We start from the raw sequence: 14633 nt of genomic DNA on the forward strand, positions 1-14633 counted from the left end.
CAAAATATTGTTTATGCAATTATTTGCCCATGTTCTCTGATGTACATCGGTTCGACCAGTAGACAAATTAAATTACGTATTGGTGAACACAGAGCACGGATACGTGCTAAGGTTTTGGACGCACCTCTCACTGAACACTTCCTTAAAAAGGGACACACTGACAATGACATACTTTTTTGTCATCTGGCAATACAAGCCCCGTCCATACTTCCAACAGGATATTAAAAAAATGCTCTGAGACAAGAAATGAAATATATCTTTTTATTCAAAACATTAGCACCTGCTGGTCTAAATACTGAATTTGATTTGGCTTGTTTTTTGGGTTAACGATGTTCTTAAGAGTTTTCTAGATCTTTATTCCTAATCCCTAAATAAACCCTTAGTCATATACTAACGAGATACAGCTGGCCACCTGTGAATCCTGGTTAAATCAAGGGGAAGAACTTTTATCCAATTACATAGGTGATTCAGTAAGGAACCAAATACCCAGAGTGGTCTGATGGTCTTCTGTACTTGTGGTGAGCATGAGTATTCTATTCTGTACATTTAAATTTTAAAGAAATTTTTTTGTGATTATAATGATGCTAGTGAGCACTATATGTTTATTTACAGAGGTTTTTGTACCCATGAGCATGCTAAGACGGAGCAAATTTGCTTAAACGCATTAAGGAGTTTATCTAGCTGAAGAAGCCGGATTTGGCAAAATGCACACTGATCCGGAGGTGGCGTCCTGGGCAACGCCTCTCTTGTGAATATCTTCTTTCTTCTACTTATGAGAAATGATGGACTTTGGGCAAGACATGCCCCAATATTAAGTCAATGGTAGAGGACTTTGCAGCCTCCATACATTGTGATTGAGTGCTCCTACGAGGGAAGTGACTAGCCTCTCACCCTGTGAGAGATTTGTATATATTTCTGTATCACTGTATTGTCTGTGTATTTGTCTACAGGCTGTAGTTTTTGTATTAGAGTTAGGATTTAGTCTTATGATTCATTGTGATTGTGTATAGTAAAATTATTACTGCATAGAAATTGAGTCTACATGCTGTTTTTGTAATTTCAACACAGTTGTTTCAGCACAGATTATAAGTGCCAGGTGGTGCCAGGCAAATCCCCACCAACCCACCTGGCTGCCCACTGACCAACTGAGGGTTGGCGGGCAACGCGTGCATGCGCGCCTGCCCGAGGCACCACGACACTTCCAGTTGTAAACCGGAAGCGCCGCATCACAAGGGGCTGTTTTCCACTCAAACTCCCAGTTTGAGTGGTAAAGGCCCCGTTGTGATGCAGCACTTCCAGGTGTAAATGCATCGCAAAGGGCCCTTTACCACTCAAACTGCGAGTTTGAGTGGTAAACGGCCTCTTCCAATGTGTTTTACTCCTGGAACTGCCGCATCGCAACGGGCACTTTACCACTCCTGGTAAAGGAAGGCCCTGTTGCAATGCAGCACTTCCGGGTGTAAACCAGAAGTGCTGCAATTGCATCGGCGCGGCCGCACATGTGTGTGTGCACACGTGCGATCTCGCAACCACCAGGAAAACCTCCCGCCAGAGCAGAGGAGGGACCTGGTAAGCCTAGGGTCAGGGCAAAATGTTATCTATCAGGTGATATTACTTTCCTCCATGCCATGAGAATCTTCAGCTGCCCATGTCCACAAATTAAGCCTCTATTAAAGAGACAGGACATTTTTCTCCAAGCAAGCTGACCTCCCTCCCCATGGTGACCCTTGAACACTTGAACACATGAAGCAGCCTTATACTGAATCAGACCCTTCTTGGTCCATCAAAGTCAATATTGTCTACTCAGAACGGCAGCGGCTCTCCAGGGTCTCAGGCAGAGGTCTTTCGCATCACCTACTTTCCTAATCCCTTTAACTGGAGGTGTCAGGGATTGAACCTGGGACCTTCTGAATGCCAAGCAGATGCTCTACCACTGAGCCACAGCCCCTCCCTTGCCACGGCCCAGGCCACAGGCAAGATGAGAAGCCCCTGTCGCACCATTTGGGCCACTTGGATTTCTGCCTGTTGCATCTCTGCCAAGAAACAAGGGGGAAAAAGAACAGCAACCTGTTGCGTATGTTGCATGTTCTGGAAAGAGGGGAAGAAATGGGAGAGTGAATCAGAGACACTTCCCGGATCAAGGCTTTTTGGGGGAGGCGCGGATGCCTCCTCATTACACAATATTGTCGGTCGTCATCCTGGATACAAATAAATGACAATCTTGTTGCTCCTTGCATCAGACCTCGCTGCCCTCTCCTCCTTCCCAGGGGAGAAGTATCAGCTCTCCTCCCACACGCTCAGAATTGCTCATCAAGAGCTGAGCAGCTTTGCCAACCCCAGCGTGTTTGTTATTTAATAGAGGCTGCTACCTCCAGTAGGATTTACAGCAGCTAAACTGGAAAGGGGCAGGTTTGCAGAGAGAAGAATGCAAAACAGATAATCTTGCTAGCGAACGTTGTTTTCTGGGGGGTGGGGAATAATTCTTGAAAAATTAAAAAAGCCAACCTAATTCTTCTACTGCCCAACTAGACCCGCCAATAGGGTTGCCAGCTCTGTGTTGGGAAATACCTGGAGATTTCTGGGGTGGAGCCTGAGGAGGGTGGGGTTTGGAGAGGTGAGGGACTTCAATGCCATAGAGTCCAATTGCCAAGGCAGCCATTTTCTCCAGGGGAACTGATCTCTATCAGCTGGACATCAGTTGTAATAGCAGGAGATCTCCAGCTATTACCTGGTGATTGGCAACCCTTTGTAAATGGCAGGCTATAAGATTAATAGGTTGGATCCTACAAATATTTTTTGCTGGCAAAGGAGGGAGGAGAGACCCCTGTTGATAGCCAAAAAGGTGATGCCAGGGGTCATGGAGCCCTCACAGACAAAGGTTTGAGGAGATCAAGCTGGAAAAGTGGGTAGGATCATTCCATTGTTATCAAGAATACTTAATATGAATATTCCACTGTCATTGTTAACCAGTTAAAAGCCTTACAACAGCTCTATATGGTAGTCTGCTATTCTAACCTCCACGAGGGACTGAGGCTGAGATAGCAAAGCTTGCCTAAGGCCACAGAGTTTGTGGAAGAGGCGGGAATTGAACCAGAGACCTCCAGGTTCACAGCTCACACTCTTAGCTGCTCTTACCAGACCACCTCTGAACAGTTCAGGCTCTCAAACCTCTGGTCCTCCCTTTCTCTTCCCCTACTCCTGCTCCTCCCCGCTTTCAAAAGGGCCCTCAACGAAGAAGAAGAAGAGTTGTTTTTTATATGCCGATTTTCTCTACCACTTAAGGAAGAATCAAACCAACTTTCAATCACCTTCCTTTCCCCTCCCCACAAGAGACATCCTGTGAGGCAGGTGGGGCTGAGAGAGCTCTAAGAGAACTGTGACTAGCCCAAGGCCACCCAGCTGGCTTCATGTGGAGGAGTGGGGAAACCAACCCGGTTCACCAGATTAGCGTCCGCCACTCATGTGGAGGAGTGGGGAATCAAACCCGGTTCTCCAGATCAGAGTCCACCACTCCAAACCAGTTCACCTGGAGCAAATGGCTGCTTTGGCAATTGGACATTGGCACTGAAGTCCCTCCCCTCTTCAGACCTCTTCAGACCCCGATCTCTTCAGGCTTTGCCCCCAAAATCTCCAGGTATTTCCCAACCCAGAGCTGGCAACCCTATGCTCACCACAACCCTGTGTGGAAGGCTAGGCTAAGAGTGTGTGGCTGGGCCAAAATCACTCGACAAGCATCCATAGCAGAGCAGGGATTCAAACCTGGATCTCCCAGATCCTAAACCAAAACTCTAACCACTATACCGCACTGTTATATAATGGCAAAGGGATTCACTCACTGGCAGTTGCTTCTCCAGGCAGATGTTGAACTTTTTGGTCTGGTTTGGCTTGAGCTTCTTCAGCGGGATCCGGGTTTCCCCAATGAACTCATTGTGGCGAAACTTGTCCTCGTCGCAGACAGAAATTCTGAAAGGTGCAAAAAGGACAGAGAGGTGAACACCTGAGCAAATGTTTCTGCAGTATGAGAAGAAGAAGAAGAGTTGGTTTTTATATTCTTTATTTATTTATTATTTACAGCTTTTGCCTGTCAGGCCTTTTGCCTTTTAGCTGGAGTAAAGGCTCTTGACATGAGTTAAGCCAGGTTTTGGCTACACGTTGAGTCCTTAGTTCTCATGCCTGTGAACGTCTGTGTACAGTTTCGCGTGTCCTGTTTACTGCAGCTGTGGTATTGTTTAGTCTGTCTTCCAGGGAACCACTTATCTTGGGGTTGCCTAGCGATGATTACCTTTTCAGCCCATAGTGCCTTTAAGCATGTAACTTGCCTGTGTTCGCCATTATCAGCCTTACCTGCCTGAAGGTAGTCATTCTTTAATCTGTCTCTTTGCTCCTAATAAAGTATTACTGCTTCAGAGCTACCTGTCTGTACGAGTTTGCTTATGGGGTGATAGGGACAGACGCCTGATCCTGACGTTAGGCTGATAATCTCGTCTTCATCTTCCTTTGGGCTGTGGTGTCGCTTTCCCCTCCAACGCCATGGCAGGGGAGCCGGAGGATACCGAGTGACCCATCGCAGAGCTGGTTATCCTGGACGGGAAGCAGGAGAAACCGCTGCTTCCAGATGAGGAGTTGCCAGCGGATGAACATAAGCCCAAGGGCACAGTTGAGAAGGTCTCGGGGCTTCCGGATTGTCCTGTGCGACCGTGGTTGCAGTCTCCGTGGTTGTTGATGCCTTCTAGTGTAGCTATCCGGTGGCGGCAGCCAGCGGGCTCCGGCATCCAGGAGGGGCTCTGGGATTTCCCCTCCGACTCGAGGATGGGACCCACGGGAGTTTCGGAGGAGCCTCCGATGTGGGGCGCGGGACTCCGCCGGACGCAGGACTGGCGGGATAGGGAATAGGGCTTCCAACGCCAGACTCAGCAATGGCAGGAGAGTGACAAGGACTACCAACACCTCCAGCACCAAAACCAGGAACTTGTGGAACAGGTCTCCACTTTGCGGGGTATGCTGGAGGGGCTCTGGGACGAGATGGGAGAACTGCATCGAGCGCAGGCTGCTCAACCGGCGGGGGGACAGGTTGCCCAGCAGCAGCTAGCCCCCATGCTCGTGCCCGCACCGCCCGTCTAGCCAGCACCTCAGCCTCCGCCACTCGCTCCCAGGAGGGAGCTGCGAGCCTCTTTTGATGGCTCCGGGGATAAGCTCCCCTATTGTTTTATTCAAGTGGACAGTTTCATGAGACAGCAGGGGGCCACTTTAACTTCGGAGGAGAGTCGGGTATGGTATGTGGCTTCGCTGCTGGAGGGGGAAGCAGCGAGCTGGATGGTCCAGCAGTATGACCTCCACTCCCGTGCGCTGTGGACCTTAGATGACTTTATGTTTGAGCTCAGACGGCGTTTTGAGGATCCGTACCAGAGCGAGCGGGCCAAGACGGCTCTGCTACAGCTTCGCCAGGGTGCCAAGTCAGTGATGCAGTATGCGAGTGAGTTTCAGTTGCTAGCAAGAAAAGTTGTGGATTGGAGCGAGGCCACGCATGTGCAGTATTTCCGTGAAGGACTAAACTCAGAGATTCTCCACTGGGCTTTCATGCAAGGAGACCCCCCCTGATCTTGAGGGGTGGATTCTGCTGGAGGTGGAAGTGGAAAACCGCCAGCAGTTACTGAACTTGTCAAAACAATGCAAAGCACAAGACTCAGGGCCACGGCTGGAGCAGGCAGTTCCGAGAGGGGGCTCCCGACCACCAGGGAGGACGGCCACCCTGACAGCGAAGAGAGCAAGGCATTTTCAGAGCGGGGTGTGCCTGGTTTGCAGCGGAATGGGACATTTCACTGCCGCTTGCCCTTCCCAGCCCGAAGGTCCCCCAGCCGCTCCGCGCCCGGCCAAGGAGGAGGCGGCACGGGCAGGAGGCAAGGATCGTCGGAAGAGTGCGGCTCCTGGAAGACGAGGACCCTCTGCTCTCAACTCGCACCGACTAGCCAAGAGGAACAGTGTACTACACAACTCTATCCAATGGGATCGTGGATTACAAATGTGCCAGTGCTGAGCCAGGACAGCTCGTCAGCCTCGGAGGAGGAAGAGGCTTGGAATCGCCAGCCAAAAAACGTCCCAGGTCTGCTGTAACTGGGGCTCCGCAGCAGACCTCTTCCGACAAAGAGCGGGGAGCTCTAGTGATGGTGAGCAATATGGGAGAGACTTTATTTTTAGACGTTATTTTACAAAGTCCCAAGGGGGCCCCCCAAATTTCAGTGGTGGCTTTAGTCGACTCAGGGTGCGCACAAACTTTGATCAGTGAAGAGAATTTTAACGCTTTAAAAGTGAAAGGAGTGAGCTTGCCCCAAGCCATCCACTTCACTCAAATGGATGGCAGTGACTTTAGGGGGGTCCGGTTAGCCGACGCATGGGCAGAGTGGCGCTGGGAGTTGGGACTCATTGGGAACAGATCCATTTCACCATCATTCCAAGCATCCAGTACCTGGTGGTACTTGGAGCAAATTGGTTACAAGGACACGGTCCCACCATAGATTGGGTGGCCCGGACTATTGCCTTTGCCCAGCCCCAGTGTGACCGCCACCAGAGAGAGGTGGCCATCCGGGGGTGTGCTGCCATGGCTTGGAGGAATCAGGATCCTATACCTCCCCATCGAAAGACAGACTGTGCCATTGAGCTGGTGGGGGAGGGCAAACTACCGAAGGGGAAGGTTTATCTCATGAGTCCGAAGGAGAAGTCGGTGTTGCGGGAATTTTTGGACAAAAATATAGCCCGCAGGTTCATCTGACCCTCATCAGCGCCTTGCTCCGCTCCCTCCTTTTTTGTGCATAAGAAAACAGGAGATCTTCGCTTATGTATTGATTTTCGCAGACTCAATGCAGCCACCCAGACTAATGCCTACCCCTTTCCATTTATTCCAGATCTGCTCAGCCAACTGAAGGACGGTCACATCTTTACCAAATTGGACCTGGTCGAGGCTTATTATTGCATTAAAATACGGAAGGGGGATGAGTGGAAAACGGCCTTCTCTAGTTGCTTTGGAATGTTTGAATACCTGGTTATGCCCTTCGGTCTTTCTGGGGCTCCTAGTGTCTTTATGCAAATGATTAACGAGGTGTTACATGACTTATTTTTAAAAGGGGTGATTGTTTATTTAGATGACATTTTGATTTATTCAAAAACTTATGAGGAGCAAGTCAAGTTAGTCAAAGAGGTACTGAGAGCCTCCGGGACAATCAATTGTTTGCAAAGTTGTCCAAATGTGAGTTTCATCAAGATAAACTGACCTTTTTGGGGTACATGATTTTGCACAAGGGTCTGGCCATGGATCCTGAGAAAGTGAGAGCGGTGTTGGAGTGGGAGCCGCCGGCTACATGCAAGCAGTTACAGCAGTTCCTCAGGTTCGCCAATTTTTACAGAGGGTTTCTCAACAATTTTGCGCAGGTGGCGTTATCCATAATGGATTTGTTAAAAACTAAGGGGAAGGGGAGTTCGGCAACTTTGCCTTCCTCCCTGTTGAATTGGACGCCAGAATGTCAGCGAGCTTTTGACACTCTGAAAAAACTGTTCACTTCTGAGCCTATACTCAAACACCCTGACTGTGAGAAACTGTTCATTGTTCAAGTGGATGCTTCCGATGTAGCGATAGGGGGAGCACTACTGCAAGTGGGGGAAGCGGGGCAGTTTCAACCCTGTGCGTACTTTTCTAAAAAGTTTTCGCAGTCTGAATTGAACTGGCCCATTTGGGAAAAAGAGGTGGCCGCAATTAAATGTGCTCTCACGGTGTGGAGACATTTCCTAGAGGGGGCCGACGTCCCGTTTGAAGTGTGGATGAACCATAAAAATTTAGAGGCTTTAAAAGGAATGCGCAAACTCACGGCAAAGCAGGTGCGTTGGGCCGAATTCTTCTCTAAGTTCCGTTTTGTTTTAAAGCATGTGCCCAGCAAGCAGAATCAGTTGGCAGATGCGCTTTCTCGACTCCCCCAGTATCAGAGCAAGGTGGATCGTCCCACAGACTCGCTATTTACCCCCGAGCAGCGGGGGAATTTGCCTGGCCTGGCAGACTGTGAAACTGGCGAACCAGACGGGGGGCAGTCACATGGTGCTCAGCCACCCACTCATCATGACCAGGACCCCCTCCAAGGGAGGGGACTCTCATGCTTGGGATGAATCCACTTTTGTCTCATGTCCTTATAATAATTACATCTAAGAATAACATGGCCAGAGTCTTCAATTTCTCTGGCCCCACAAGGACATTCCCACTGAGCTCTTGGGAGTTTTCTAAATTTTCCCTCCAAAGCTGCTGAGGGAAGTACGGAACCTCTAGAGAGGGTTAGAGCTCACCTTTGCTTGTTTACTTCTATAGCATGAATATACTGAGCAGGAGCCAGCTGGTATCTTACCTTGGAGGGAGCAAGGTAAGTTGGGGAGCACCTAAGATCCGTTTGTCTTTCAGCATCGTGTAATCTTTGCCTCACTATCAATTTTGCTTATGCTGACTTTCTCTCCCACTTAAGGAAGACTCAAACCGGCTTACAATCACCTTCCTTTCCCCTCCCCACAGCAGACACCCTGGGAGGTAGGTGAGGCTGAGAAAGCGCTAAGAGAGCTGTGACTAACCCAAGGTCACCCAACTGTCTTCATGTGGAGGAGTGGGGACTCAAACCCAGTTCTCCAGATCAGAGTCCACTGCTCCAAACCACCACTCTTAACCACTACACCATGCTGGTTAGGTGGCCCGATTTGCCTGTCATCAAGAAGGCCAGTTTTACAAGGAAGCAAGAAAGGGGCATCCTCAAAACCAGGAGTAACAGGCCCAGGACACCCTATGCTAAGTGTCAAATACAGGGCCGGCATCAGGGATTGGCACAACCGGGCACTTGCCAAGCTTAGGGCCTGGCAAAGGGCCCACCGCCAACTGGAAACCCTGGGTCTATTTGCCAGAGAGAGAAGTGCCCAAGGCAGCCAAGCTAGAGCAAAAGAAAATCAATACTCAGCTCTCACCCTCAGGCACCCCCCCAAATGGCTTCAAGGCTCTCAGACACAGGAGTGACTCTTCCTACGCTCTGGAGAGACAGTGTGGCATAGTGGTTAGGAGCGGTGGACTCTAATCTGGAGAACTGGGTTTGATTCCCCACTCCTCCACGTGAAGCTAGCTGGGTGACCTTGGGCTAGTCACAGTTCTCTTCGAGCTCTCTCAGCCCCACCTACCTCACAAGGTGTCTGGTGTGGGGAGAGGAAGGGAAGGAGATTGTAAGCTGGTTTGATTCTCCTTAAAAGGTACAGAAAATTGGCATATAAAAAACAACTTTTCTTCTTCTGCTGCTTACACCCACTGGCACCGATCCAAGTTATGTAAGAAAGTCAAGAGTTCTCTCCCTGCATCACAGCCACAGTTAGGGAGGGGGAGAAGGGAGCCTTGACTGAGGTATTTGAAGTGGATGGGATGCTCCTCTTTGTCTGAACCTGGGGACTGCCCTCTGACCTCTCCTCCTCCTCTCTCAGTAGCCATTGTTTCCTCTTTCCATATGGACCTACAAGGAGGCAGATGTATCTACAGGTCTCTCCTGCAGAAACAGTATATCATACTTGCACTCACGTGACGCTGGAAAAGCTGGCCACTTGTTTAGAGAAATGTATTATTTAGATTAGAGTTTCTATCTTTCTATCAACTGCAACAAGAATATTAACAGAATCTATTTGAATAAATGTCAGTTTTACTTTTTACAATTTACTTCTTGGGAGGACTGATTTTACTGCACTCAATATCATGCTTTCAGCTATATTAACTAAATGTACCCAATATGAGGTGTAGTGGTTAAGAGCAGCAGACTCTAATCTGGAGAACTGGGTTTGATTCCCCACTCCTCCACATGAGCGGCGGACTCTAATCCGGAGAACTGGGTTTCATTCCCCACTCCTCCACATGAGTGGCAGACTCTAATTTGGTGAACTGGGTTTGTTTCCCCACTCCCACATATGAAGCCTGTTGGGTGACCTTGGGCTAGTCACAGTTCTCTCTGAACTCTCTCAGCCCCACGATTGTAAACTGCTCTGAGACTCCTCAAAGGTAGAGAAAAGCAGGGTATAAAAACCAACTCTTCTTCCTCTTCTAAAAATGTCTGATTGCTGACAGGGACTAGTAGATTTGAGCACATCCATTTTGACCCCGCATCCAATTTCGCCATAGAATTTTATTGATATGTTTGTATCTTGCATGCATATGGTCCAATTTTATAGGTTATTTACACATACAGGGTATGCCATTGATGCTTATAATATAGGTATGGTATATAGTGCTGAATTAATTACAGTTAAATGATGCTGAAAACATTTTACAGGAAAAATTCAGCACAAGGAAGGAAAATGGTACAAAGATCATGGGTTTGACTTGTATAAGGGAGAAGAAAATTTTTAATGGTGCTTTGGCAGGAGAGGGGGAGTAAATAGCAGGGATGAGAAATTCAAAATAATCCTTAACAGGATTCATAGCAACATTCATTCCACTGCTCTCCAATACAGCCGGAGGCTTTTCTTCTCTCTCTCTGCATTCTAGAGGAATCTCAGGTGGGTAGTCTATAATAACAGAACAAAATTTGAGCTCAGTAGCACCTCAAAGACCAACAAAATTTTCCAGGGTACAAGCGTTTGTGAGTTCAGATAGCTCATAAAAGTGAGCTTTGACTTCGTGAGTTCAAATAGCTCATAAAAGCGAGCTTTATACCCCCAAACAATATTGTTGGTCTAAGGTGCTACTGGGGTAGACTCGAATTTTGGTCTTCTAGAAGAATGTGATTCTAGGCATTCACACCCTTCTAAGTCCATCGAAGTCATTGAGCTTAGAGAGTATAACTTTGCTTAGGGCGGCACCGTCCATAGGGTTGCCAACTTCCAGGTACTAACTGGAGATCTCCTGCTATTCCAACTGATCTCCAGCCGATAGAGATCAGTTCCCCTGGAGAAAATGGCTGCTTTGGTAATTGGACTCTATGGCATTGGATCCCTCCCCAAACCCCGCCCTCCTCAGGCTCCACCCCTAAAAACCTCCCGCCAGTGGCGAAGAGGGACCAGGCAACCCTAACTGTCCAGGAGGCTTTGGCTAAAAACAGCCAAACTGCCCAATAATGTCCATTAATACCCCTTCCCAACCTATGACAGAAACCCATCTCTCTACAGCCTTTTATGCAGGGACATTTTCCCGGGGTCACCCCCACTGACGTCTTCAGGGTTTTCTTTTGATTATGCATGCCTTTCCCACCCGTCAGAGGTTGCCTCGCTCTCCCCGTGCGTTTTGCCCCATGTTTTCCAGAGGCTGTTTTAGCCGGAATCTGGAAAAGGTGGGCAAAACGCGCGGAGAGAAGGCGACCTCTGATGGTGGTGGTGGGGAGGCATGCATAATCAAACTGAAGCCCTGAAGCAGTCGGCAGGGGTGACCACGAGGAAACGTCCTACGTGGTAAGGGACAGCCACCCATTACTGATAGTTCCATTAAAAAAAAAAAACCCTTCCCCATGCTTCCCAGAGTTTCCAGCAAGGAAGGTCTTATAATCATAGGAGAGAATTTCTGTCAGCCACCAGCTAATGGGTATGTCGCTTGGCTCAATTTCACTGTGGCTGCGTAGGCAGCATTAGAAGGGGCGGGGGAGTTCTACCCACCAAATCCCTTTTGCACACTCCAGCAAGAAATGCCTCTCTAGCTATCAGGACGAAGACTTTCTGTCAAATTTATTTTAATTACAGCAACGCAATGTTATCTCTCCCCCACCCGCCCCAAAGCTGGAACCGGGGCCAAAAAACTTGATGCAATTAGGGATGAATAAACATTACACTGAGACCTTTAGTGTACGTTGGGTACCTTTTCTTGGAAGAGGGAAGGAGTTAGAAAATGACTGCTAGAGTCTCCCAAGCAAATGAAGAAACTAATGTGGCTAATTTGAACCGGGGGTGGGGGGAGAGAGAGGTCTCTCGTAGCCTTGAAGCACACTGAATGATCTCAGGCCTGACTGATCTCATGTAGGCCAACTGCTAGGGTTGCCAAACTCCAGGTAGAACCTGGAGATCTCCTGAAATTACCCCTGATCTCCAGATGACAGCGATCACTTCCCCTGGAGAAAATAGCAGCTCTGGAGGGCGGATTCTGTGGCATTATATTCTACTGAGGCCCCTCCCCTCTCCCCACCCTCTCAAGGCTCCATCCTCACATGAACACATGAAGCTGCCTTATACTGAATCAGACCCTTGGTCCATCCAAGTCAGTATTGTCTACTCAGACCGGCAGCGGCTCTCCAGGGTCTCAGGCAGGGGTATTTCCCATCACCTACTTGCCTGGTTCCTTTAACTGGAGGTGTCGGGGATTGAACCTGGGACCTTCTGCATGCCAAGCAGATGCTCTACCACTGAGCCACAGCTCCTCCCCTTACATCTCCAGGAATTTCCCAACTTGGAGCTGGCAACCCTATCACCTGCCAGAGGGCCCAGGAGGTGATTGAGAGCTGGTACCCCGTCCCTTCTGTCCCAGGAACACTAGCAAAGGAAGATCAGCTTGTCCACCACATTTAAACAAATTTAAATAAATACAAGGCGTTTGACCCTCGCATTTCTTCCCATCCTCCTACACACCTGTTCAAACCATGAGGCTATATTAGAGATTATCCGATTTATTGTCGAAGGCTTTCACGGTCAGAGTTCATTGATTCTTGTAGGTTATCCGGGCTGTGTAACCGTGGTCTTGGAATTTTCTTTCCTGACGTTTCGCCAGCAACTGTGGCAGGCATCTTCAGAGTAGTAACACTGAAGGACAGTGTCTCTCAGTGTCAAGGGTGTAGGAAGAGTAATATATAGTCAGAAAGGGGTTGGGTTTGAGCTGAGTATTGTCCTGCAAAAGTATTGTCCTGTAAGTATCAAGATAATGTGCTAATGAGGGTATGGTATGTTAATATGGAACCATTGTATCCTGAAGTGATCTGTTAATGTGTGTAATCCAAAGCTAATCTGTATGGCTATTGTTGAATGTTGTCTTTGTCTGGAGGTTTTTCAGGGCAGGAAGCCAAGCCTTATTCATTCTTAAACTCTCCTCTTTTCTGTTAAAGTTGTGCTGATGTTTATGAATTTCAATGGCTTCTCTGTGCAACTATTTTGTCAGATTGCACAGAGAAGCCATTGAAATTCATAAACATCAGCACAACTTTAACAGAAAAGAGGAGAGTTTAAGAATGAATAAGGCTTGGCTTCCTGCCCTGAAAAACCTCCAGACAAAGACAACATTCAACAATAGCCATACAGATTAGCTTTGGATTACACACATTAACAGATCACTTCAGGATACAATGGTTCCATATTAACATACCATACCCTCATTAGCACATTATCTTGATACTTACAGGACAATACTTTTGCAGGACAATACTCAGCTCAAACCCAACCCCTTTCTGACTATATATTACTCTTCCTACACCCTTGACACTGAGAGACACTGTCCTTCAGTGTTACTACTCTGAAGATGCCTGCCACAGTTGCTGGCGAAACGTCAGGAAAGAAAATTCCAAGACCACGGTTACACAGCCCGGATAACCTACAAGAATCAATTATCCGATTTGGTTGCTTTTGTTTCTTTTCAATTGCAGATGTTGTGGTTTGCTTTCAGTCCATTTAATTTCCCTTGCTGTCATTGATAATTCCTTCGCACTATTTTTAGGCAACTAATATTTTATTTTATTTGTATTATTTATAGTCTGCCTTCCTCACTGAGACTCAAGACGGATTATACAGTGTAAACCAATGCAGTCACATGAACACATGAAGCTGCCTTATACTTAATCAGACGCTTGGTCTATCAAGACTATAATATACTAGCAGCAGCTCTTCACAGTCTCTGGCAGAGATCTTTCATATCACCTAATTCCTGTTCCCTTTAACTAGAGATGCTGGGGAATGAACCTGGGACCTTCTGAAGAAGAAGGAGGGGGAGGAGGAGGAGGAGGAGATGGTTTTATATGCCGACTTTCTCTACCTCTTAACGAAGAATCAAACTGGCTTACAATCACCTTCCCTTCCCCTCCCCACAACAACACCCTGTGAGGTAGGTGAGGCTAAGAGAGCTGTGACTAGCCCAAGGGCAATCAGCTGGCTTCATGTGTAGGAGTGGGCAAACAAATCCAGTTCACCAGATTAGCCTCCGCAGCTCATGTGAAGGAGTGGGGAATCAAACCCGGTTCTCCAGATCACAGTCCACCGCTCCAAACCACCGTTCTTAACCACTACAACACGCTGGAAGATGCTCTCCCACTGAGTCACAGCCCTTCCCAACAGGATGGGACATCCAGTAAGCAATGCACTATGGTCAGGATTGAAGAAATTAAAGCCAAGTAAAAATCTGGAGCAAAGCTGAGCCAAAATTTAAGTATTAACATGGCATATCAAACGATGCAGAACTTACATAATAGCATAATGTATACAGCCACAGATGTATGTACTGGACACAGTTGTATAGTCCACAGTCTCTTACCCTTTATTACAGCATTCTTCCCGAGTCATTACCTTTGCAAAAATGCCCTCCTGAATAATTCAGTTTTGCATAGTTCGCAAAATGCCAGGAGAGTGGGAACCTTCCTGACCTCATCAGGCAGGCCATTCCACAAGGCAGGAGTCAGAACAGA

At 47.9% G+C, this 14633-nt stretch overlaps 1 protein-coding gene across 2 annotated transcripts in view; it reads right to left on the reverse strand.

Moving 5' to 3' along the window:
• Positions 1 to 14633, reverse strand: part of DOC2B (double C2 domain beta) — a 168970-nt gene that overhangs the window by 21444 nt on the left and 132893 nt on the right. For both annotated transcript variants that reach the window (XM_056865137.1, XM_056865136.1), the window contains one exon: positions 3837 to 3963. In XM_056865137.1, the coding sequence (XP_056721115.1) occupies positions 3837 to 3963 (127 nt within the window). The remainder of the gene's footprint in view (positions 1 to 3836; positions 3964 to 14633) is intronic.

The sequence above is a fragment of the Euleptes europaea genome, chromosome 19, assembly GCF_029931775.1.
Source record: "Euleptes europaea isolate rEulEur1 chromosome 19, rEulEur1.hap1, whole genome shotgun sequence".
NCBI classification, from domain to species: Eukaryota; Metazoa; Chordata; class Lepidosauria; order Squamata; family Sphaerodactylidae; genus Euleptes; species Euleptes europaea.